The sequence below is a fragment of the Carya illinoinensis genome, chromosome 12 (genome assembly GCF_018687715.1).
Source record: "Carya illinoinensis cultivar Pawnee chromosome 12, C.illinoinensisPawnee_v1, whole genome shotgun sequence".
NCBI lineage: Eukaryota > Viridiplantae > Streptophyta > Magnoliopsida > Fagales > Juglandaceae > Carya > Carya illinoinensis.
This window is the reverse complement of record NC_056763.1, coordinates 10,079,578-10,103,750: the sequence shown is the minus strand read 5'-3', so window position 1 is coordinate 10,103,750 and position 24,173 is coordinate 10,079,578. Positions and strand designations below refer to the sequence as shown.

At 35.6% G+C, this 24,173-nt stretch overlaps 1 protein-coding gene across 11 annotated transcripts; it reads right to left on the bottom strand.

Annotated features, from left to right (window-relative positions):
* Positions 1-1,166: 1,166 nt before the first annotated feature.
* On the bottom strand, positions 1,167-19,389 carry LOC122288985 (formin-like protein 20). Of its 11 annotated transcripts, none has more exons than XM_043095838.1 (18): positions 19,282-19,389; positions 18,593-19,191; positions 16,769-17,472; positions 16,468-16,692; positions 14,433-16,390; positions 14,129-14,258; positions 12,954-13,025; positions 10,030-10,128; positions 9,807-9,848; positions 8,763-8,843; positions 8,618-8,668; positions 8,456-8,537; positions 7,063-7,157; positions 6,360-6,431; positions 6,169-6,285; positions 4,263-4,331; positions 4,113-4,179; positions 1,167-2,140 (listed from the first exon to the last, which is right to left on the bottom strand). In XM_043095838.1, the coding sequence occupies exons 2-18, from the start codon at positions 18,663-18,665 to the stop codon at positions 1,989-1,991; spliced, it is 4,089 nt and encodes a 1,362-aa protein (XP_042951772.1). In that variant the 5' UTR covers positions 18,666-19,191; positions 19,282-19,389; the 3' UTR covers positions 1,167-1,988. The 11 variants fall into 11 exon arrangements, 8 of the variants coding, with proteins under 8 accessions (XP_042951772.1, XP_042951774.1, XP_042951771.1 ...); XR_006236065.1 differs by lacking the exon at positions 19,282-19,389 and adding an exon at positions 2,255-2,405 and having other exon boundaries at positions 2,029-2,140; positions 18,593-19,261; XM_043095840.1 differs by lacking the exon at positions 19,282-19,389 and having other exon boundaries at positions 1,167-2,112; positions 18,593-19,261.
* Between the last annotated feature and the right edge of the window lie 4,784 nt (positions 19,390-24,173).

Genomic DNA, 24,173 nt, shown 5'->3' with positions numbered 1-24,173 from the left:
GATAATTCAATTCTGTCCTTTGAGCTGTCCTATTATATGAAATAGAAGAAAAGTAGGATATGAAGCAGCATATGATTGAGTTGACCTGCCAAGGCTCCAGAACTTTGGGATTTTTTGAGTAAATTGAATACAAGAGAGAAATAGCCTATATTCAAGTGAGTTAAAAAAATACTTTTGGGGTTGAAAAATGGAGGGTGGGACAGGGTATGGGAATGCTTCCACACATGAAGTTGGAGGCAGCCCATTTTGCGAACTTGAGTGGAATTGACACTTCTGTAAATCTTGGCGACATAATGTCTTTTGAGTCATACGATATCCTTAAAAATGGGAGAGAGTCTCTAGTCTGATGTGATAATGTGGGTTATGGGTTGCTGTGATGACATCAAGCGAGTTGCCTTCTAAGACGAGTATTTATGCCGACGCTTCCCCTGCACTCAGATCGTCTGGCAGGCTTCCATGTGTCCAGGCAAAGATGGTATTCTGGTCAAAATCATATAAAAAAATATAGTTGCAAGCATAATTGTGTACTAATCTGTGCACCAATGTGATGTGATTGGTCAAAAAGTAGATTTTATTGAAAACAATGTTAATTTAAATTTTAAGTATGAATAAATCAGTATTGATACATAGATTAGTGCGCGACTGTACTTGTATGTAGCAAAACTCAAATCACATAGCCATATTGAAATTTGTAAAATAATAAAGTTACAACCATCCTACTACTTATTTACTACTCTTTTTGTATTTAATTTTTTTTTTTTTACTTAATGATTAAGAAAGTGATTATTAATAAAATCATATATTTTTTTAATTTTTTCTTAGTGATTAAGGATGTTAAAAAAATACTTAAAAGAAAACAATAAGAAAAATAAAAAATTTTAAATCCTTTGTAAGTAATAAATGCCTATCACCACCCTTGAAATTTAGCTTGATGGAGTTTTGTGATCTCGTATGTGTCTTTGGAGGATCAACTAAATCTCATTATCTCATCTCCGTAAGTGCTTGATTGAACATTTGATCTTTATTCTCCCTGTTTGGTTGAATGTTGGCAAGTTCAGGTTAGAAAATGAAGCATTCAATGCCCAGTGCCCTTTGTGTGCCGCGGCTGACGGCCACAAATTTATCCCTGTTCGGCTTTCGAGTAGTCTTTCCATTTACAAGCCTAATTGCAGAGGAAACAAGAACCTTTGACATTTCCTGAATAAGTATTTTGATAAAGAATCAAATAAAAGGAACAAGCAGCTTCTACTCGCAGCCTATATTTTGATATGTTACAATTGTACTAAGAGAAAGCCCGTCTTCTAACATCTCTTTCTGAACGTGAAACCTATACAACATCTTTCGGGACGGGCTCCTATCAAAATCTCAACTAGAAGGAAAAGAAAAATAACTGACTTCTATGTTACAGGAAAAAGAATGACCTCTAAACTAAGGGTTGAGCTTTGTACAAGGTTTCGTGGTATGGTTGGACCGTGTGCTTTACAATCCCAAAGGCATCCACTCTGGCGAAAAAAAAATGCCAAATGAATGGTTCAAATGGAAACCAATTCGGTAATGAAACTCTGACCCGAGATTAAGGAATTTTTCTTTCAAAATGGTGCTTGAGGAGCTGGATCCCTCACCTCCATAGCATCCGTGCTTCCTGGAGTACCGTGCTTCTCAGTCAATAATGTCACCCCCAATGTTTGTCAAAATTTGGTCAAGCTGCAAGATATCTAATGTATTTTTCAGTAGACCATGATCATCTTATGGAAGATTATCCAATTAAAGCAATAAGACTTCTGCACAGTCAAAATTCTGGCCCACATAGCGCTGCTGCCTCCTTTAAAGCAAGGCTGACTGTTGAACCAATACTGAATCAAGCCACGCTTCTGACCATCCAAACAAGCTGTGTCCTTGGCCATCATCTAGTCACCAACACTGAGGCAGAGCTCGGCATTTTGCAAGAACACAATTTCCCATGCAGGGGTATGTAAGTTAATCTTCATCTATCTCGCCATCTTCTTCGTAAGGTTAATGCACTTTGCCTTCTCCATTTCGGCATCCTTCTCGGCTTTCTTTTTCTCCAGTTCAGCCTGTTTGCAATTCTCCTCATGTGCTTTCCGAAACAACCTTACAAAGTTTAGAAGAGTTGCTGTCACTGCATTAATAAATGTAGCATTCAGTTTAATGCATTCTCACATAGAAATAACAAATAACAAGGGCCCGCAATAAATTTGACAATCCTGAATGATGGATCAGGATGAACTTATACCATAATTTTTACCCCACTCAATTGACTTTCCATTATTTAGGTATTTTGCACCAGGTTTCACTTCAACAAAATGTACTCCTGCATGTCTTTACATATCTTGTATATCTGAACTAGAAAGCTCCAAACTTTCTTAGAATCCTCCCGAGTCCCCCTTTAAAATGGATGGAAAAAACAATGATAAAATGAAAAGAAAAATCTAGATATGTTTGTACAAAAACAGACTAATATAGAATAATTGGAGGATAAATTTGATTCCATCCCCATTCCTTGTCCGTTTTTCATTTCTTCTATCCTTAATTTTCCATTATGACTAATCTTTGAGTTTATGTTGAGTAATCTATACAGTCCCTTGTACTCAGTTAAACCCTAGTTACTAAATCCTTTTCTTGTCTTCAGGGACTTTCCTCCACCTTTCACTTATCACCACTGAAAATTTTACAAAATTGAGATCCTAGGGGAAGTGGCCCCAACTTTAGATGCTGTATTTCACAGCGTATGACCACTTTTCCATGGAGCAATGTATGGAAGATGAAAGCTCCTCTAAAAGCAGCTTTTTTTTTTTTTTTTTTGTTTCGACAGCCTCCTTAGGCAAGATTCTTACTACAGACAATCTGGCAAAACATCAAGTAATTGTCTTAAACTGGTGTTGTGTGTGTAAGAAGAATAGGGAGTCAATAGATCATATGCTTTTAAATTGTGAGGAGGCCAGGACCTTGTGGGATGATTTTTTTGCAGGAGTTTTTATTATCATGGGTCATGCCTCATAGGCTAGTGGATTTTCTAGCAAGCTGGAGAGGCCTCTAAGGTAATCCACAAGTGGTAGCAATATGGAAAATGGCTCCTATATGTATGTGTTGGTGCATATGGCGGGAGAGAAATGATAGAAGCTTCGAGGATCATGAGAGGACAATGGATGAGCTTATAGTTCTTTCTTTAAAACCTTGTTCTTATGGGCGGGGGTCATTGATTTTAATGGACTACATATCCATGATTTTCTTCTTTCGATTGTAAACCCTAGTTAGGTACTTCTCATGTATACTTCCTATGTACTTGGGCTATGCCTTCTTATGCCTTCTCTTCTTATGAATAAAACTTTTTTTTTTAATATAGGTTCTTCTTATGAATAAAACTTCTTGATTGCCTATCAAATTTTTCAAAAAAGTTTCTTTGTGTGGAGGTCGGCTTTTCAGGAGATTTTGACTTCGGATAATCTAAGTAAGAGAAATGTCATAGTGGCAAAATGGTGCTGCATGTGCAAAAGAAGGGGGGAATCCATCGTTGTGGAATGTGGTTTTAATCCTTTTCAGAATAGAATGGGGCCTTCCTGAGGGTGATAGACTTTATAGATTGTTTGAGTGGTCAATTGGGAGGTCACAATTTTAGTTGCTTGGGGGGTGATCCCATTTTTCTTAATCTAGGGCATATGAAGAGAGTAGAATGCAAGATACTTTGGGGATATATTATTTTTCTGCTATTTCAGAATTTTATGGATTTTTGTTCTTCTAATCATTCAAGAAGTTCTCTCTTGAAGGCATCCTCTGTATTAGGTTACGCCCCTCTACACTTGGAAGCTGACTTTTTACTAATAAAAAACCAAAGAAAAGATAATTCCCAAGGTATATCCAAGACGTGCAATCATTCAATTCAGCTGAAAATAGCATCCAAACTATATCCAGCCAAAAATGAAAACTATATCTAGCCAAAACTAATATATCAAGTCCATAAAGGATAAACATGGAGTAGACCACTTTCTCTATTTAATAATAAAACCAAAAAAGATCATAAAGAAGACCTTTTAATCCTGTGAAAAAAAAAAAGCCTAAAACTTATTATTGCTTTATTAAAAAGTAGGACTTACCTTGCTCGAATGGGCAACGGGCAGGATCCTCACCAAAATAAAGTGCAAGTGCATCTGCATTTCTACCCTGTCCACCAAAGAAAGATTAAGGGCATGATCTTCACTTCATTAGATAATGTAATGTAGAAGTTGTAGATATCATCGACCTACCACCACAGAGTAGAGATTTGTAACAGATGTCACCTCTGTCTCAGCAATGCCAACGAATTCTTTCAATGTCTATGGCAAAATAGCAAAAACAGTCAGGAAAAAACATAAACACAATATCCAGCCAAAAACAAGAAGATGTGCATATACCAAGGCAACTAGAAACTCAATAGATAATATTTTTCCTGGACAGAATGCAATGATTTGGAAGGACATTCTGAAAGACAATAACTTTAGGGCCAAACAGTTCATAATAAAAACCAATACCCCAAATCATATAACAAAATTTATATCCAAATCTTCATTGCACATCAAAGTCCAGATTCATTCAATTATAACTATCTATATTAACCTAAGAGACGTTTTTATTTGTAAACAAATGCAGCAGACAGAAAATCCTTGGAAAAGAAGCATATCCATCCCTAGCAGAAGTGCAGACACCTTCGATACAAACACAATAACAGAATAGACATGCAGTGCCTCTGAAAAGTCGGCAGAAATGCAGACACAACCCCTAGCAGAAAAAATAAAAATAAAAATAACACAGAAAAGATGAAGGAAAAGCCACAATCTTGGAGAAGGATGCCCTTCATGATTGGACAACCTTGGGACCCATGATAGGTTCACAACCCATTATTGAGCAGCCAGCAGGTCTCAAGTCTTTCTTAAGGAAAGGACATGTATGAATAGTAAATATATCAATTGAAACATATCCGAAGTGTACATAGGAAATCAAAGCATAACAACTTATATTACAATTAATGTATCGTGTTGGGTGACCTAATTAGACCCGTGATAGTAAATGCTGAAATGAAGTCTACATATGTTCAAGTGGGGCTCCAAGTACAAATTGTATGTATAATGTGTAAAACTTTGAAGAGAACTTGTAACAAGAATAGACTCGGTTCTTAACCACATGGTACTGCATCCCCAAAAGGAGATGTAAAATGGGTCAAGTCCGGAGATGTAAAATGGGTCAAGTCCAAGCATCATGCAAAATAAATTTCAAGAAAAATGAAAATCTCCAGAACGTCATAATTTTGCCTTTTGACTGTCAATGTACCATCACCGACAAGAAGTAATTCTTCTCTTCATAAATTTCTCCAAATGGTAATTCCCTAAATTCTTAATGCACAAAATGCAGTGGGGACATAGATATAGACTTTAGTCAACTAGCACAGATTCACTAACCCTCCTAAAAGGGCAAACCAATATAAAACCACATAGGATGCCAATTTGTCCAGATTAATAGCTGTACAACAAATCTAATAGTAACTCAAAAGCTCTACATAAACTCCTTCATGCCTGCCATGACAACTGAAGTTCAATTCGTTCACAATTCGTTCACAATTTCTCTTAATTGCCCAATTTTATGCCATGAATAAATTTCCTGTATACTAACTCCACACTTTGGAAGTGGACCATAACTAAGAGGTTTTATTTCGTTTTTTGTTTTTTTATCAGTGACCATAAGGAAGAGGCTTAGAAGTTATAAGTTGAAATGTTCTTATTCTTTTTCCTGCCCATTTGTTTTCTATTTATTAATTGAGGGACAAAGTGTTCTTTATTTTTGTTCATTTTATATATTCATTTGAATAATTGACAATTCATTGATTCTCGATCTTTTTTTAGACAAGTAAATAATATTAAGAGAAAATAAGTCAAGCAGGTAGCTGAACTTATAAAAAAAAATAAAATAATAAAATAAAATAAAATAATAAAAAAAGAAAAAGAAACAAAAAGAAATTTCGAGCCAATGGAAGCAAAAAACTGAACATCAATAGAAAACTAAATGTTAATCAAAATTAATTTTTTGATAAGTAATGTTAATCAAAATTAATGTATCAAGAAGCACTTTTGATGATTATTTAAGAATAAGTAATATTACAAAAAAAAAAAAACTACACACCTTATGGAAAACTTCAGATACGGGACCATCATTTTCGGATGCAGTCAGCTCCTGCCTAACCTTTTCTAGTCCCTTGATTATAGCTTGCATTTCTTCTGCTAAAGACTTCAATTGTATCTTCAAGGAAGAAAGAAAACCATATAAGCATCGTCTAAAGACAATATTCATACCATCAAAAAATGGATGGTTACCTTAGATGCTCCTTCAAGGCTAACGAAGTCCAGGTGAAAATCAAGAAGTTCTGGTGAATTATTCGCCAAAAGCTGAGTAACAAGAAAACCAAATTTGAGATTAAGGATAAAAGACTAATCGCCAATCCAGAAGTGAAATTATGTGCAGCAAAACTTGGTGAGAAAAACACATCTGACCAGCAGAATAGGTTGCGCCAAGACCGGTACAGCACTAGAACAAACTAACCAAAACTTCCTAGGCTTTTTGCCCTATCGTTAACAACAAAGTACTAAAAAATTCTATGTCATGTATCCTTCCTGAGAGTTAAGTTGCTGTAACATTTTTTACAATTAATTTTACAATACCTTCTATGGGCTTCTTGGAATTTGACCTCTTGGAAATGAAATTTTTTAAAGTGCAACAGAGAGAAACAACACATTGGAGATAAAAATAAAAATAAAATAAAAATAAAAAAGTATCAGCCTAAGCACGATGCATGAACTTTTTCATACTGACCCAACTAGAATTGAATACTCAATTCGTTTTAGGCCAGTTCTAGACTGATGTTCCACAAAATCAATTAGGTTAACTCAGCTAAGACATGCACTGGACCAACCCAACCTGCCCCCCGACCCAACCCTAAAATTCAGAACAGCGTCTCCTCTCTGAGCCAACGAAGATATATTGATATGCATAATTGACAGAAAAATACAGGAACCATACCTTGCAAAGATAATGCATGAGCGTCATCTTACTGTTAGAAGCACGTGTATCAGTGAGCTTTAGAAGACTGTCCAACTTGAATCCAATTGCAGAGCCTATATGTTTTGGGATCATACAGAATTAAGATGAATAAGGTCTGAAAAATCCCCTAATCTTGAAGGTTTATAAGATATGACATCAATTAAAAAGCAGAGGATCTAAAGAATATGGTCCATGTTATGTAGAGTTGTGCAACAATAATTTAAGAAAAGAATGAAACTATAATCCATAGACAAGTTTAGCTTCTTCCTTTTCCTTTTCAACTTCAATTTCATAACTGTTCAATCATTCAGTACAACAAAGAGTGTGCCTCTGAGAATGGAAGTTGCACAAAGACTGCCATACAAAAGCGCATTCCACAATTAGTAGGTGGCAGTAAATTCCAAGAAGCTTTTTTTCTTCAAAATAGCTCACAATGTGTAAATTGCAGAAGGGGAACAAACAAATGATCATAAGAATTTTCAACTAATCCTCCCTCTTCTTTCTAAAGCCAGTACTTTGAATCTTATATCAGTAACATAAGTCAGCTAAAATCCAGTCAATATGTCATCAAATGGAACACAGAATAATAGCATCCAACAGATGGAATTCGGGAATCACAGATCCACTTCATGATAGTTTAAGCCCACATAAAACTCTTGATGCTTTCCAAATTACAACCAATAGTCGTGAACCAGTGCAATGCATAGGAATAATTAAAGTAACATAGTTAAAAGGTGAGGAAGCTAACAGGGTAAATAACGAATAATCAATAGCTACAATAAGATGAAGTCTTTTTTCTTTATTGGAAAAGTGATAATCAAATAATAGAAGAGCTAAGTGGTGGGAAAGCCAAAGCAACAAGTCATGAGAAATCAATAACCACTATAAATGAGAACTCATTCTTTCGTCTCAACTGAATTAGTAATCATAAAATGTAGGAAACCTTTCGTCCTCAAACATCTTTTAATTTTAATGTCAATAAATTGGGTGGATTTATTATGGTAATAAAAATACCTTGAAAGGTCTTTTTAGCATGTGAAGGGTTGGGATAGGTCAAAAAATAAAATGAAAAAAATAAAATAAAATGATGAGGTGGTTGAATAGAATACAAAGAGGATGCTTCATAAATTACATAGGTCATAAATAGCAATTGTTAGTCATTAGTCTGTATTAAAATCAGCCATGCCAATGCCAGAGAGCATTAGAATAGTAATAGTCCATGGGCATTCAAAAACATGTCTTTAAGATTCTTTGCAAATTATTCATGACGGAAGGACATATAAGCCTCCTTTGTCGAGATAGAACATAACCTTCCAATATTTCTTGAACTAATAATTGACTGTAAGAATTAGGCAATAATTAAACTCCTTACCCCTTGCAGTTCCTTGGTTCAATGTATTCCCTATAAAAAGAATAATCTTCATAACTTCCTTCAGTTTGACTGATTTCCTCACCTAATTAACCAACAAAAGACTACCTAAGCTGAAAAGAGAAGCACAGAAACTGGAAAGACTTGCAACCACTAGTGACATACCTCTTCACATGCAGAATTTACAGTGTTCAAACTCTTTTTAAATTCTGAGATCTGAAAGGGGTTCAACAAGGAGATGACTATGGAAAAAAAGATTTATTCATGAGATTTAAAAATTTAAAATCAAGCATGGAAGTTACCACCAAACCTGAGAGCTGAACTGAATCTTGAAAGAGAATACTCGTAATTTCGACTCAACCCGAGGCACTTTCATCAGCTCCAAAAAGTACTGAAATACATATATACACACACGTAAAATAACAAAGCTTTACATATATGTTAAAACCATGTATTCAACCAAAAAAAGCCATAAATAAGGGATGCTCCAGAATTTCAATGAATGCCATATAAAAAACAATCAAACAAACGACATCAGAAGGCATTTTAAAAAGTTTTATTTCCTCTCTCCCAAAATATATTAGATGTCTACAACTTGCACACAATGTGGATTCAATTATTCTGGAAAAAAATGTCGATCCAAATTTAAGCATGATATGAGAACTTAAGTAACAAATGCTTTAATTTTTGGGAACTAAAATGTATTTTAGGACAAGCCAAAAAGATGAGCATCTCGTCTATTTTGGTATGGAGCAAGCAAGAATAATAAAATATGAGGATGACGAGGATTTTTTTCTTGCTACCAAAAAGGATAAGTGAGGTTTTATATCAAGTGAAAAATGAGAAAAAAAAAAACAAAAGATATATAATCCACCGCCCTTTCTTTCCTCCCGGCTATTCAAACAATTTCTGACTTAAACAGATCAGTAAACTGAATAATTGACATAGACAGCTAGTCATTCTTGTTAATTACTACAACAAGATTTTACATCGAATGAGAGAAAGAGAACCCACTAAAACAGAAAGGAAAAAAGACTGCGTAGAATCCAGAGAACCTTCTCACCAATTCGGTGAGATAAATGTTCACCGTTAACTTGTTCTAATAGAGAGAGAGAGAGAGAGAGAGAGAGAGAGAGAGAGAGAGTTACTGTTATGTAAACAACTTTAAGATCAAGGAAGACAAGACCAGATCAAAATTCAGAAAGCTACATGAATAGAACACCAGGTACACTATAATGCATAAATCACCAAATTATATCATTTATCAAGTAGCATAAATTCACACGTTCAAGGTTGTGATCAGGAAACATATAAAAAGACATGAAGTGATCAGGAAAAAGAAACTTTTGCAGACCTGTTCGCACTTTCCCAGGTTCTCCTTGTCACCAGTGTAGCCCTAAATAAACAAAAAACAAATCAAAATCGAACAAATACAAGTACAAAAAAAAAAAAAAACAATGCCAAACTATATACTCATAAGCAGATGAACATAATTCAAAGACTCTTCAATATAAAAATTCATCGATAAAGTGCTGACAAGATATTAAAAGGAATCATAATATATTTGAAACCATCACCTTTAGAAGTTCCATCTCCTCTTTGGTGGGACAAAATTTTATGAGATTCTCCACCTGGTCAACATCTAATACTGATTCATCCATTGCAAGAACTGCAGCCTGATAATATGCATATAATAGATTGTTAGCAAATACCTAGTAGGAAGTTAGGAACATTGTTCAGGAAAAAGAAAAAGAAAACATTACCAGCCCATTTCAACCATAAAAACCAAATCAGAGCTTCAATTTAATTTATACCTAATTAGTTGCAACACTATGACACCTAAAGGATAAGAACACAGGGGAGCCATTACCACTTCAGAGTCTCACTTCTCATCTACCCATAATGGTTTATAACGCGTGAGAAACCTACTCAGTTGCAGGAATGCAGTACTTAAAAGCACCAAGAGAGAGAAAAAAAAAGTACAGAACAGCATTAAACCTTATTTAGTGCAGCAAGGTTTACCTAAGTGAAAAAGGAAAAAGAGACAAAATTCCTGTTACCCCCATGGTAGAATCTTTCCTCAAACTTTCAATTTAACCCCAAAACATCCTATCATCTTTAAATCCGTCAATGAGAAGAGATATTCAAAATAATACTAATAATAACTGTATAAAGAAAAATAATAGGAACAAGAAATGGAATAATAAGAATTACAAAAATATATTATTTTTATAAGTAAACTAAGTTCTATTAATCATGAAAAAAATAGAAGACATAGTCAAAGTTCACAAGGAATAATATCATTGGAAACACATAGTTAGACACAGAAGAGATCTAGTCCTGAAAACTAATGCTAGAGAGACATATATTGGCTGTCATCCATTGATAAAGTGCACTGAAAAAGAAAGCCATGAGCTCTTCAGCGGGACTCATGAACCCTCAAAGCTTCATTCATTTCTCCCCCCTCCATATGCTCTCCATGATACACAAATCAGGATCATTTTCCATAAGGTTGCATTTTGGTGCCTACCGAACCACTCCACCCTAGGATGCTGAGAAGGACAGATTGAAATGGAAGTTCGAGGACTGCCTAGGCATTACCCAACTTAACTCATAAAGGCTAAACCGAACTTGCCATAATGTGCTAGCAACCTAATAGTGAAGTGAAAGATGATCAACTGACTTTCCATTCCTCTAGCACATGCAACACCATTCTACAACTATAATACGACTCTTCCATAGATTATTCCGAGTACAGATCTTGTTGAATGCAGCCATCCAAAGAAAGAAGCTCGCCTCATGGGAGCCCCCCTCCTCCACAGAGAGGTACTGCTATCCTGGGGTACTAATGCAATATAGAATGAAACTTCATACACCCTTCTCTTAGATAGACTCCATCCTCGCAATTACCACATTCCAAACTGATTCAGGATTAAAAACAAAGGGTAAGATGAATTTTGCTAGCATCCTCAATTTTGTTCTCATGTTGATCAGCTGGAACCAAGAAATTGAAAGTTCACCCACAAGTATTCGATATAATATTAAGGTGGACATAAGAGTAAAACACCATGCCTTTGGGCCATTGAAATCATCAAGTCCATTTAGTTTTGTACTAACATTATTCTATAACAGAGCCCAAAATATACAATAAGATAAAACAACAGTAACAAAAACATGCGCACACATGCATGATTGTACACAAAACCAATGACCATTCCCAAATACAATTTTTCGGCAACCATTAAAATATTTTTCTCAGTTTCTATTTTTTGTTTCCAAATCAAGAGTATAACCATTAAATTGCAGGAATGTTCTTATCTGTCAAATGGTAACTAGAGAAATAAGGAAAGAGTTGTATAAGGAAAGAATCATAAACAATAATGGGCAGCATTGCTGCCCATTGACATTATCATTCTACAGAATGTGTTCTCAGGAGAAACTTTCTAAGAACGAAGCTTAAAAGGTCTTGATACATTTGCACATGCCATAGTTTTAAAAATTAATTTTTCTAGGACAGTCAGTTTCCTAAAAACACAAATCAAAACTTCAGTGAGATCAAGTGGGCACCTTAACGTGAAGAGATCACATACTGCCTCCTAGCAGTATTCGATACATTCTTCAACCAAAAATTATGACGCTTCTATCTTCTAGCGCCAAACCATGCTGGCAGTTGGCATACAACAATTTTGTCTCTGAAATAAATAAGGGCATAGCCCCTATACAGAGTCCATATTTGTTTTGAACTAATTCTTGTTTTGATAGTTTGAACTTTGAAGTCAAAGTCAGGTCAACAAATGTCAATACAAGTTATGCTTGGTTTAACATGATCGGACCTATTTTGTTTCCTAAACATTTAAATTTTACGATTGAAGCATAACCATATATTTCCAGGCTCATAAAATTTAGTGGCAGTTTCACTAAATACCTAAATGTTCCTCAAAACACCTTGCATTATTCTTTTAACCACTTGCAGATCCCATATATCGAGTGACCAAAGCTTATAACCCAAGTGATGAAGACCTGTCTAGTTTTTTCCCAAGACTCACTTTTATGAAGCTAAGATATTTTAGCAATGCAAAGTTTTGCTGGAATCATTAGGTTCAAATTTAGATTGGTAAGATATGCAAGGGTCAAATAAAAGCCACCCTATATGTTTTCTCAAAGGCCACAAGTTGGTGTATAACTATCAATCAAAGCTTTACAGTGTTCTTTCATGGTCCAGTCCACATTTTGCATTAAAATGATTGTACAAACTTCAGGCTTGGAACAACAGCCCTTTTTGCCTTTAGTACTAATGAAAGGTTAATCATGTTTCGATATTATGAAATAAAAATAAAATAAAATAAAAGGAGTATTCTTCTACCGGGACATGAAATCCAACAGATAAGCTAGAATGCACTGCATTAACTCCATGTATCCATTTTAGAGAGAAAATTGTCAGTTTGTCCGCAAATCATGAAAGTAATCAAACTCATATGAAAGTGAGGACCATATAGCTCACCATCATATCAGAAAGCGGCATCTTAACTTTTGTAAGCATAATTTCAGTGTTGTTGGCTCTCCTCAGGTCAATCTACAATCCATCAAACAAGTTTAAAGAGAAATAATATCAGAACATCATATTGCAAGAGTACCAGGGGTTAAATTCAGCTTTAATCATCGACTGTCAACAAGTTTCACCAATATAAACCTGCTGAATTTCAACCAAATAAAATCTACCTTAAGTACAGTAAGAAAATGGGTTACAGATATCTTTGAATCATTATATAGTTATTTCCACCATGAACTGTACACCTCTCTTTTTCTCTGAACATATTAAGTGAAATATACACACCCTACATACACCTTTATGTTTTCCTTTTCTTTAGCAGAAACGATGACAAATATTAAATTTTTGCACATAGAAAAGACACTGGCATGCATCTTTCTCAGCCATATGTGCATGAATGCCAATTTATAAATGCAAACACACTTCTTCTAGAGTAGAATTTATGACTAGCATCTATTAAAAAATTAGATAAAGATTAAATCTGATGGTCTTTGGAACAAATGGTAACATAAATTAGATTTACCAACATAAACGATCAAAATTTTGACTAAGAGGAATGGAGTGCTAGCTCTGTTCTAACAATCTGAAAGCTATCAAGAAATTATATTCCTTAAATTTCTTGTGCCAAATACTAGACTGATATGACTATCTCCTCACAAATTTAGCTCTTATTGATGTCATTGATGAAGTGATAAGCCCTAGGGGTTGGCTCAAGCGGTGAGAGCCTTGGTCTTGGTGGTATGCTCCCTCCAGGTCTAAGGTTCAAAACCTCTTGGGTGCAAAAAATTTCTAAGGACCATCGAATTAGGAGATTTTTCCATTGAATTACCCAAGGTGCACTTGCGGGAAACTCCTTATTGAGAGCTTGTGCAGCCTCGGTATTGGTCAGGACTTTGTCCTCTAACACCCGGTGCCAATAACAAAAATTTATTCAAGTGATTGAAAATTGAAATTTGGCTCAAATCAAGAATCCATCACAAATCATAGCAGAGGAGAATATTTAATTCAATCCAAGATTACGGGAATATGAACAGTAGAATCAGCACTCTCAAACAACTGAACTTCAAGGACATTGTCAAAGGAGAAAAACAAAGGATTTCTAGGACACCATAGAAATATCAGATTACCAGCTGGACTTTGTCAGTCTTGGATCCAACAGATTTACGCCGTGCACCAGCTTTACCTCCTGCATCAGCAGGTTTTGGAACTGTTGCAGAGAAAAGGCTCTCTAACTCTGACACATCAAATCCCGGCGCACTGAGATAAAAGAACAAAAAGTTCACCGAATATGAAGTAAGAACAGTGAATTTTATATATAAAAGAAGGAAAACATATGATCCGTTGGAACTGAAGCAATACTATTCATGGGGGAAAACACATCAGCATGTGATCTTAAGTAAAAGATTTGATCAGCGAGAAGAGTTAGAATACATTTGAGAGTCTCCATATCTTTGCAATTCTTCCCATAAACTTCCTTGCAAAGCCCTGGTTACCTTGCTCCAATGCAAAGGCTTCAATGAGGATCTTCGAGGAGCTGTAGTAGTCGCCCCCATCCCTGTAGGACGTGAAAGCCCACGCACTCTCCCTAAAGACAAGCCTCTTGCATCAGCTGCAGCATTTGGTCCTTTGGCACCTAATGGCGGAGGTGGAGGAGGTACACCACCTAAAGGCCTGGGTGGAGCCGAAGGGCCAGGTACACGAGTTCCAGGCGGAGGTGGAGGGGGTGGTGCACCACGTGATGTGGGAGGTGGGCCTTGACCTATAGGAGGTGGCGGAGGAGGTGGTGCTCCATGGATTGGAGGTGGTGGTGGTGGTGGTGGTGGTGGCGGTGGTGGTGCTCCATGCATTAAAGGAGGTGGAGGTGGAGGTGGCAGTGGCACTCCAACTATTGAAGGGGCCAAATTTGGAGCTCCACGAATTGGAGGTGGTGGTGGAGGAGGTGGGGCTCCACGAACTGGAGGTGGTGGTGGAGGAGGTGGGGCTCCATGTGCTGGAGGGGGTGGTGGAGGTGGGGCTCTTGCCACGAGCAATGGTTGTGGTGGGGATACAAATGGTGGAGGCAATTTTGGGGGAGCTCCATATAAAGGAGGTACGGGTGGTGGAGGTGGAGGCTGAGGAGGAGTGCGCACTCCAACTCCAAGGTTTGGTGCAGTAAATGTGCTCACAAAAGGAGGAGGGGGAGGGGGAGGCGGAGGCGGAGGCGGAGGAGGTGGTGAAAGAAGCATGGTAGCACTATTCTGCCTTTTAGGAGGTAGAGGTGGAGGTGGAGGTGGAGGTGGAGGTGTGGCACCCACCTGCAAAGGTTGGGAAGGCGATGAAGGATACATGGATGGAAAGGTTGAAAACGAAGGGGTGCTATAATGTTGTGGTGGCGGGGGAGGAGGGGGAACTACTTGCTGCAGGCTAATATGTTGTGCTTGAGTTTGTGAGGATGAATATGAATCTTTAATTGATGGTACCAATGATGGTGGGCATGAAGCAACTGCCTCTTGGGTAGAACCTGAAGGCTTCACAGGATCCACCTTACGACTTTTCAGATCATTGGTCCCATCAGTTGAAACCACAGCAGTGGGGGTATCAAAAGAAGCTTTTAATTTGGGAACTGCATTAGAATCCTTTGAAGGAACATTAGCACCAAGAGCAGCTGGCGCACTGTTATATCTTGATGGTGGATATGATACATGCATTGAATTAGTATAAGAGCCTTTGTTAGGAGGGATCCACCTAGATACTGCATTTGGCTTTGCCAGTTTTGCATGAGACTCCTGCTGTTTAGTCTTTTGTTTGGCGATAACTGAATCTGCAGCTGGTTTTGTACTGAGTGTAGGCTGTTTCTTAGGCACATTAGGTAGAACTTTCTCTGATTTTTGTCTGGGGACATCAGTAGTCAACTTTTTCTGGGGAACCCTGGAATCTAAAGTCTTCTGTGTAAAACTGTTTCCTCCATCATCTTTGTCTCCCATCTCATCCAATTTGCCACACAAATCTTCCACCACTTCCTTGGTTTCCATACTTGGCTGCATATCAGCAGCAGCTAGTATGAAATCTAGCTTGATATCACCATCATCAACACCAATGTCCTTCACCAAATGATCAGAACCCACCTTCTCATCCATTTTATATTTCACATCATCAACAGCAATGTCCTTCACTGCATCAATATTAGAAACCAACTTTACATCCCGTTTGTGGGTTCCATCATCTGATGCACAGTCTTGAAATGCGTAAGGATCCAAATCCCCCTTCCCTTCCTGCCCATCAACCACATTGCTAAAAATCTCTTCCACCTCAAAAAATTCCTCAGGTGAAGCAATTTCTGCCTCATTTCCTTCACTGGCTATGACTGTAGTAAGAGCAGGCACAACAGCATCAGCATCTGAAAAAAGTACCTGATACACATATGAGAATGAATTCAGCACCTACAGCTTTAGGAAAAGACACTAACAGAAAAGTCGCAACAACTTACCTCTGCGCTAAAGTCCCTTGGGAATTGGTCCTTGGCATCCCACGGAACATCAATTTCATCGCGGTTGAGCATCAGAATGTTTGACCTCACAAATGCTGAGTGGAACATAACTATGAAGATCATCTCCTCATGTACTAGATCTTCATCCAAATGGATGCACTCAAGAACAATATCCCCTTGAACACGGCAATGGATATCAATTTTCACCAGCATACACTCTGCCTGCTTTAAAGTTCATAAGACCACTTACATATTTGGTAAAATCTAATTTCCAGATTCAGATTTGTGACTTAGGAATTACCTTTAGATAGTAGCGCACATTCTTTTTCGTCTTTGAAGTTGAAAACAAAAGCTTAGAACTTCTATTAGCTGGTGTTGAAGGGTCCTGACCATAAACACGTATAACAGGCCTGCAACCTTTTCCCCCATCAAATAGTGGAAGGACTCTCAGAATCAGGCAATCCAGAAGTAAAGGTGTATCTGATGGAGGCCAATCAGAACCTAAATTTCTTCTAGATATATATTGAAGATATCTCAGCTGAGAAGGCTGTGGGTTTAGAGGAGACAAAAGATGAAGAAGTTCCTTTGGAGCTTGCTTGTAAACCATGTCAAGAGTCTTCTGCTCCCCACTGTACTGTTTTCGGTATAACAGAAGACCTGCAAGCATGAATGCAAGCACAGGCCATCCTCCTCTTTCACAGTGCATCAACAGCACATTTTGTTGCCCTTCCAATGACAACCAACTTTCACTTGATCGAAGGAAGTGGTGGATCATCTCCAATGGCAGAAGAGGACACCCCTCATATTGTCGAGGGTAATCCATAACTGTCATGTCATATTGAGACAATATATCTGAAATTTGACTTCGCCTCTCCCCTTCTCTAAAGTTAAACACCATGAAAGAAGCATCAGGAAAGTGGTCCTGTAACTGAGCTACAATGCCACCCATGTACACTCTGTACTCATCTTCTTCCAAGACATCCGTGGAGAAGCAACAATCAAACACTAGAAAAGAAGAAAAGAGAAATAAGATAATCAACACCCATAATTGGTATATGGTCTTCAAAAATCAAATAAGGAGCCATAAAGAAAGTTAAGAATTTTGACTAAACTCATGGTGCATAGTGACAGAAAAGCATTTTTTTCTTTTTAGAAGAAAAAACAGCTACAAATAGCTAAAGTATAAGGAAAAAGAAATGAAAAAGAAAAGAAGAAAAGAAAAGAAAAAACAGTTCTAAACATATAGAAACCATTCAGTCCATGACATAAAATAAGCTTTATTAAAATTACGCAGCAAATTACTGCTCTTGCTAGCCATAAAACAATGAAATTGATTTTTTTTTTTTTTTAAAAGAATACAATGGCATATTTGTTTCCCAAAATATCAGAGCAAAACCATCCACATTTGTCAGATCTATAGAGGTCCAAATTGTCCACAAAAATTTAGACCCCAAATTGATGCTCCTTACCGAACAGTTGCTTTGTTTCCCTGAAACTCTTCAACTATTCATCATATTCGGGCCTACTTTTATAAATTCTGTTCCCCCTCCAAGTATCAATTACTGTTAGGTGCCTCTATCCCTAAGCTCTAGTAGATCCACACGCAACATTAAAAGAGAAATCCGCTAGATGTACAGTTGAATTTGATCTGCTCAATCCAATTCCTGGTGCTTTCTGGTCCATGCCTCAGTTATTCCCACCCGATGAATCCCAACAAGAGAACACAATAATAAACAAGCAGGAAACTACTTCACCAGCATTTGTCTAATCACCTAGAGAAGAAAGTTATGCTAAATACTACACTCTCGTATGAGGAAACTACCTAAGAAACAGAGCACCAATACAAATTTCAAAAGAGGAGAAGGATGAAAAAAACACCACAATTGAAAAATATTCACTATGCATTCTGCAGTATCTTAAAATGCAATGGAACTCCCAAAGCGGGACTCAGTGGAACCTAAATTGCACACGGAATTACAAAACTGAGCATTTTCTCAACTTCACGAAGACAACAGAAATGGCCGAAAGCTCGAGAATTACACCATTGCTGGGGCACTCAAAAGGTGGACACACGACAATAAAAGAAAAGGAAAATGGGGAATGATAAACGGTTAAAAAAAGTTACCGTAGACCCTTTCGGAGATCTCAAGAAGCCGATCCGGAGGCTTGCGGTAGAAGAACCTTCTGAACAGCGCCATGTGACGGCGCTGTTTCTCCCCCGATCGGATCCAAACCGATAATTTGAATCAAAACCAATCCAACAACCAGAGAGATCCCAAAAGAAAACCCGCCAGATCTCGAACTTTCCCAATTAGTGAACACACGCAAAAGTTTGTCTTTTCACCAAATTCAGCCCCTCCAATCAAACCCAATTCCCAAACTTAGACAAATGAAAGCTAAGTCCAGGCAGAATCCGATAGTAAACCAACAACACCAGGGATAGATAAAAATAAACAACAAGCTCGGCGCCAAAAAACAAATAGAAAGAAATGGGGAATTGAAATCGAATTCAAAGGACTTAAGTGTATTGGGGGAGTGATAGTAGGTAGGAAAATGTGGTTTTTCTTAGCAGATGATGAGGAAAGTGTTAAAATTCAGCGGAATTCAGCAATGTCTCGTGTGGGAGAGAGAGAAAACTAGACAGTGTGAACTGAAAAGGAGCAGACTGTATTGGTATTTAGACAACCATTTTCCGTTATCTCCTCTCCTCTCCTCTCTCATGTCCTGCAAACAAGAAAAACAAAGATCACAAAAAATGAAATAGGACAGTAGCAGACAGGGAGACAGACAAAATAAAGAAACGGAAAAACATACGAAGTTTGGGGTGAAGTAATAAGACCGGTCGCAGTGAATTTTCATCATTTGACCTCGTTGGCCTTGTCTTTCAATTAACGGAAACTTCTTGGTGCGGCGTTCCTTGAGTTTACCTAATGAAAAATTCTAAATATAAACTCACGTATCATACATTATATTTTTTTTTATATTTTTTTACCATACGCTAAAATTTTTTATTTTTTTTTTTTCTTTTACCAAATAATTGATATATAGATAATAAGTAAAAATATTGTTAAAAACTTGAAGGCATACAAAAATTTAAAATATCATGACAATTGAAGATGAACGTATTAACAATAAAAAAAATTATTTCATGATGAGATATTAGATGATTGATTTAAAAGTAAAATATAATAAATAATTTCTAATTATTAAATATCACATCATGAGATGATGAAAAAATGATGAATAATATTATTTGTGTGCAAATGGAAGGCTCTCTCCCTCCACCGGGTGGCCCGTGGATCATGCCTCCACCACTGCAATATGAAGGCATACTAATAGAGTTAATTATAAAAATTTGGAAAGGAGGGAATAATTTGTAAACAAGTTAAAACTCATAAACTGACGTTATAATTAACCTAAGATTTTAATTAGGATGTTGAATAAAACAACGGAAGAAATAGATTTAGGTTGATGCAATAAGTCACCACATTTGGAGAGTCATTGTAACGAATTATGATTCTTCCAAATATTTATACAAACTTAAAAGTAGGGTGGCAATTTGTGTTTTTGAGTTATGTCAAGTCATGAACATTTGATTATATGGATCGATCTAAACCCAATCTATCAAATTAAACCTATCAAACTTTCAAATCCTAACCTAACCCATTTAGATAACAGGTATTGTGTCACCCATTTGACTCGTTTAATAATTAATAAGAAATAAGTCAATACGATATGACTCTTTTAAATCCGTTTCATGAAAAATTGGTTGAACTAACACGTATAATTCATTTGATCTGATTAATATAATTTCATATAAAAGTTAAAATCAATATTTATTATTAGTCGAAATATCTTAAAAAAATAAGACTACCTAGTACAAAAAATATCAATATTTTTCAAATTTTAACATATAATAAATCAATATTATAAACCCTAAAATAACAAATATGAGTATAGGTCCAAAATTATAATCTTAACAATAAAAATATAAACATATTAAGAAATACCAACATTACAACTCAATAATAATAAAATGATGATTTTGAAATAAAATCTAAACCGATTAAAATGGGTTGATTTTGAGTTAAAGTGGGTTGATCCTTTATTGACCCATTTATAAATCATGTTTTAACATGTCAACCCATTTTGATATGAACCCGTTAATACCAAAATCAAACCCGTTAATTTCATATCTTATTAGTGTTAGATTCACGAGTTGTGTCCCTATTATCATCTCTACTTAAAAGTCTCAATTAACAATTATATATGCATAAAGTAATATATGCTTTAACATTCTTATCAAAATATTAAGGCTATGAAAATTTTAAAATTGAAAAAATTAAAAACCACTTCAAAAAAAGAGTTAAAAAAGAAAAAAAGAAAAAAAAAAAGAGTTTAAAAATTAAGCAAGAAATATTTCCACTTTCTTTTCTCTTTTAAGTTTTTATTTGATGAAACGTGAACTTTTGGCATTGGGGGTTACTTTTTAAGGATAAAATAAAAATACAATTAGAAGACAATGAAAATGTTTAAGGATAAAATTAAAAAATTAGTCTAATGTTGTGCTGCAGTATACAGCACTACATATAATGCAACGTCGTTGTTGGATGAATTAACATGAGATGGACGGAAAAGTTTAATTGGAAAAAGTAAAATGAAGTGCACCTATCATTTGTATCGAATTATGTGTTTTTTTTTTTAATATTTGTATAATATTGCATTTTTTTAGTATTTTTATAAAATGAAAAATACTTTAAAATAATTAAACACAATACACTAGTTGGTACCCAATTTGGTATCGGCTCTAAGTGAGAATAACACTCCCTGGAAGGGGCTCAATACCGTTACGAGGCGTATTGAGCTAACTAGTGGACTTGGGTGACAAGTTGAGTAGGGTGACAATTTTTTTATTTTTTCTAAGCAAGTAAACTTTATTAAAATAAAAGATAATACAAATTAGAGAAGATGAAATTCCTCAACAAAACACTCCAAAACAACAACCACAATACAAACAAAGTGGAAAAAAAGAAAAAGAGGATTCTGAAACCAATTTCTTGGTCTCTACCCAAACCCTACAAAGAGGGTACAATCTTAAAAGATGTTTTGAAAGTAAGCCACCGCTAGAAATGATGCAAGCAGAAGCATTGTAGTTAAAAGTCATAAGGTATTTGTTGGTAAGGTCCTTAATCTCTTTCACAAGATCACTGGTTATGGAAAGTAATAATCCGAATAGACTAGCATTGGAAGAGCAGATATGCAGTGGCGGAATAGCCAACCTGCGCCCTTGGAGTGGTGTGTGAGGAACATGTGCCAGTGGAATAGAGGTGGGGTCATGCTGATTTGAATAATCGGAGGGTGGGGAGTCTGCTGGTACGGCGCATGTAGCTGACAGAGCTGTCAGTGAGTGGCGGCGCATGGGAACAAGCCGCGCATGAGGGTCACGTGCTGACATTTTAGGTGTGGTTCCGCATCGCCCCAATAGATCGGCGGAAGGAGAACGTCGTGGTGAGGCGTGTGTAGACTGTTCAAGGCTAGAGAGCTGCAAATCTGAAAAAAATTTGAATTGGTGAAAAAACACTACTATATAAGCGTATTCACATATAGGTAGCGGAAAGGAAACGGAAAATGAAAGCAAGATGGAGAGGAAGGTGGAGCCGAGACTCACACCTTCTTCTCTGGTGAAACTGAATAGAATGATCGGTTTTTCTAGAGAGAAGTCAGAGTTTTTCTCTCTAAAAAAATTGAAAGCGAGCTTTTTCCCCCTCACCAGGGGTATTTTTTTTTCTTTGCCAAGGTGACAAGTTGGGCCACTAACCCAGGTTCTCCTGAAAACTTGGTCAATCCCCAAAACTCAGTCCATCTTGACTAATGAGAGAATAATTGTCTGAGAGTCATCCGAGTAAGAAAAGTTACCTGATCGTTTGAATATAGATAAGTTTTCCACCCCAAGACTTAAATTTTGAATAGCAGATAAGTCCACTGTCACATAATAACAGAATTCTTACGAGATTTATATATACAGACAACCTAAATACATAAAGGTGATCTGATTCGCTATTATTGAAAAATGAGATTTTCATTGTGAATATTGATTTTGACATTAGAGATATTCTCTAAAACTCTCAAGCCACTTAACTCTTTGATGATAAGTGATCGTATGTGAGAAGTGGTGAAATAAGTCCATAACACTCCCCTTGCAAAAATTTGAAAACTTGAGTGAATTATAAAATTTTGGGACTAAGCGAGTGATTTGTAAATAGGTTAAAATGTAGATATTAGTTTTGTAATTAACCCAATAATAAAATAAAATAAAAATAAAATGTAGAAATAAAACTAAGAAATATTTTTCTGTTTTTATTATTTAATATGAGAATTTTATGTGTAAACATGAGTTAGTAGGGGGTTGAGGGCACATAATGAGCTTTTAACATGTCTAACATTGCACCCCGTTGGGTTTTTGAATCATATATGAACCCTACCATACGCAAAACAGGTTTCCTTTTTTCTAAGACACGTGCAATTGGAGCCGATGATTTTGCTTCGAGGAAGAAGTAGCTATTTCAAAACACATTTATTTATTATTATTATTATTTTAAGTAATGCTCTTTCTTCGTTTCATATATTTTCATTCTCAATCATATTTTATGATGTGGCATATTTTAAATAATTTTTATTTACATAATTGATAAAAAAAATACTAAAAATATGTCATGTCACTAAATATGATTACAGATAATAATATTTAAAATGAAGAATATTATTTTTTTTTCTCGTGAATAAATCATATAGTTAAGATTATATTCATTTGAAAATGGGGGCAAGACATTTTGGTTGTATTTGGATTGGCTAATTCCATAAAATCATTGGATTTCTTTTTATGAAAAAAAAAAAACAGATGGTGGAAGTTATTTCAAACGAGTTTAGAAAATAAAGAACATGTTTGAAGATTTTGCTCAAACAAATATACTTGCTCAGTATCTATGAGATTAAGCTCCTTTTGGATTTTTTTTTTTTTCTTTTTAAGACCTTTGTTTGGATATTGAGCTAACTCGAGATGAGCAAAATTTTTTATGAACAGTAGTGAGTTGATAAGATTTAGTGAGTTTTGTAAGGTCTAACTAAGATAAAGTATTTATGTAATATTATTAATGATAGCCCATTCTAAGAAAATTTGAAGGGTTTATATAATTTGAAAAAAAAAAAAACTTAAGGGTAGGAAATACATTTTTCATTCTCAAACTAATAAATATTTAACATTAAATATAAAAAATTAACAAGACACCTTCAATTATCAGTTGATCAAGATTGTATTTTGTCACGTTGCCTATTTTTTCTTATAATTTATTTAGTTATACATATGAGATGAGATGAGATAATATATCTGTAAATAATAGTGAGATAATTTATAGATAGTAGTGAAATAGTTTGAATTAAGATTTTTATGGAGTTTTAAGAAATGAAAGAAAAAAATGTTGAATTAAAAAATTATAAAGTTAAAAGAGTGTTAGAATATAATTTTTTAATATTATTTTATTTTAAAATTTAAAAAAATTGAATTACTTTTTTGTGTTATTATTCTTATTTTGTGCCTAATTTTTGAAAATAAAATAATTAAGTTCATCATTTCTTACCAACTTAAGACTTATGATCAATAAGTAGTAATTTTCCCTAATAATTGTTTCTCATAATTGTCAAAATATTCG

Coding starts and splice junctions, on each gene's coding strand:
- LOC122288985 (XM_043095838.1), bottom strand. CDS start 18,665: ATGGCGCTGTTCAGAAGGTTCTTCTACCGCAAGCCTCCGGATCGGCTT. Junction 16,693..16,768: donor ATGTGCGCTACTATCTAAAG/GTAATTCCTAAG, acceptor TGAACTTTAAAG/CAGGCAGAGTGTATGCTGGT. Junction 4,180..4,262: donor CAAATCTCTACTCTGTGGTG/GTAGGTCGATGA, acceptor TTTGGTGGACAG/GGTAGAAATGCAGATGCACT.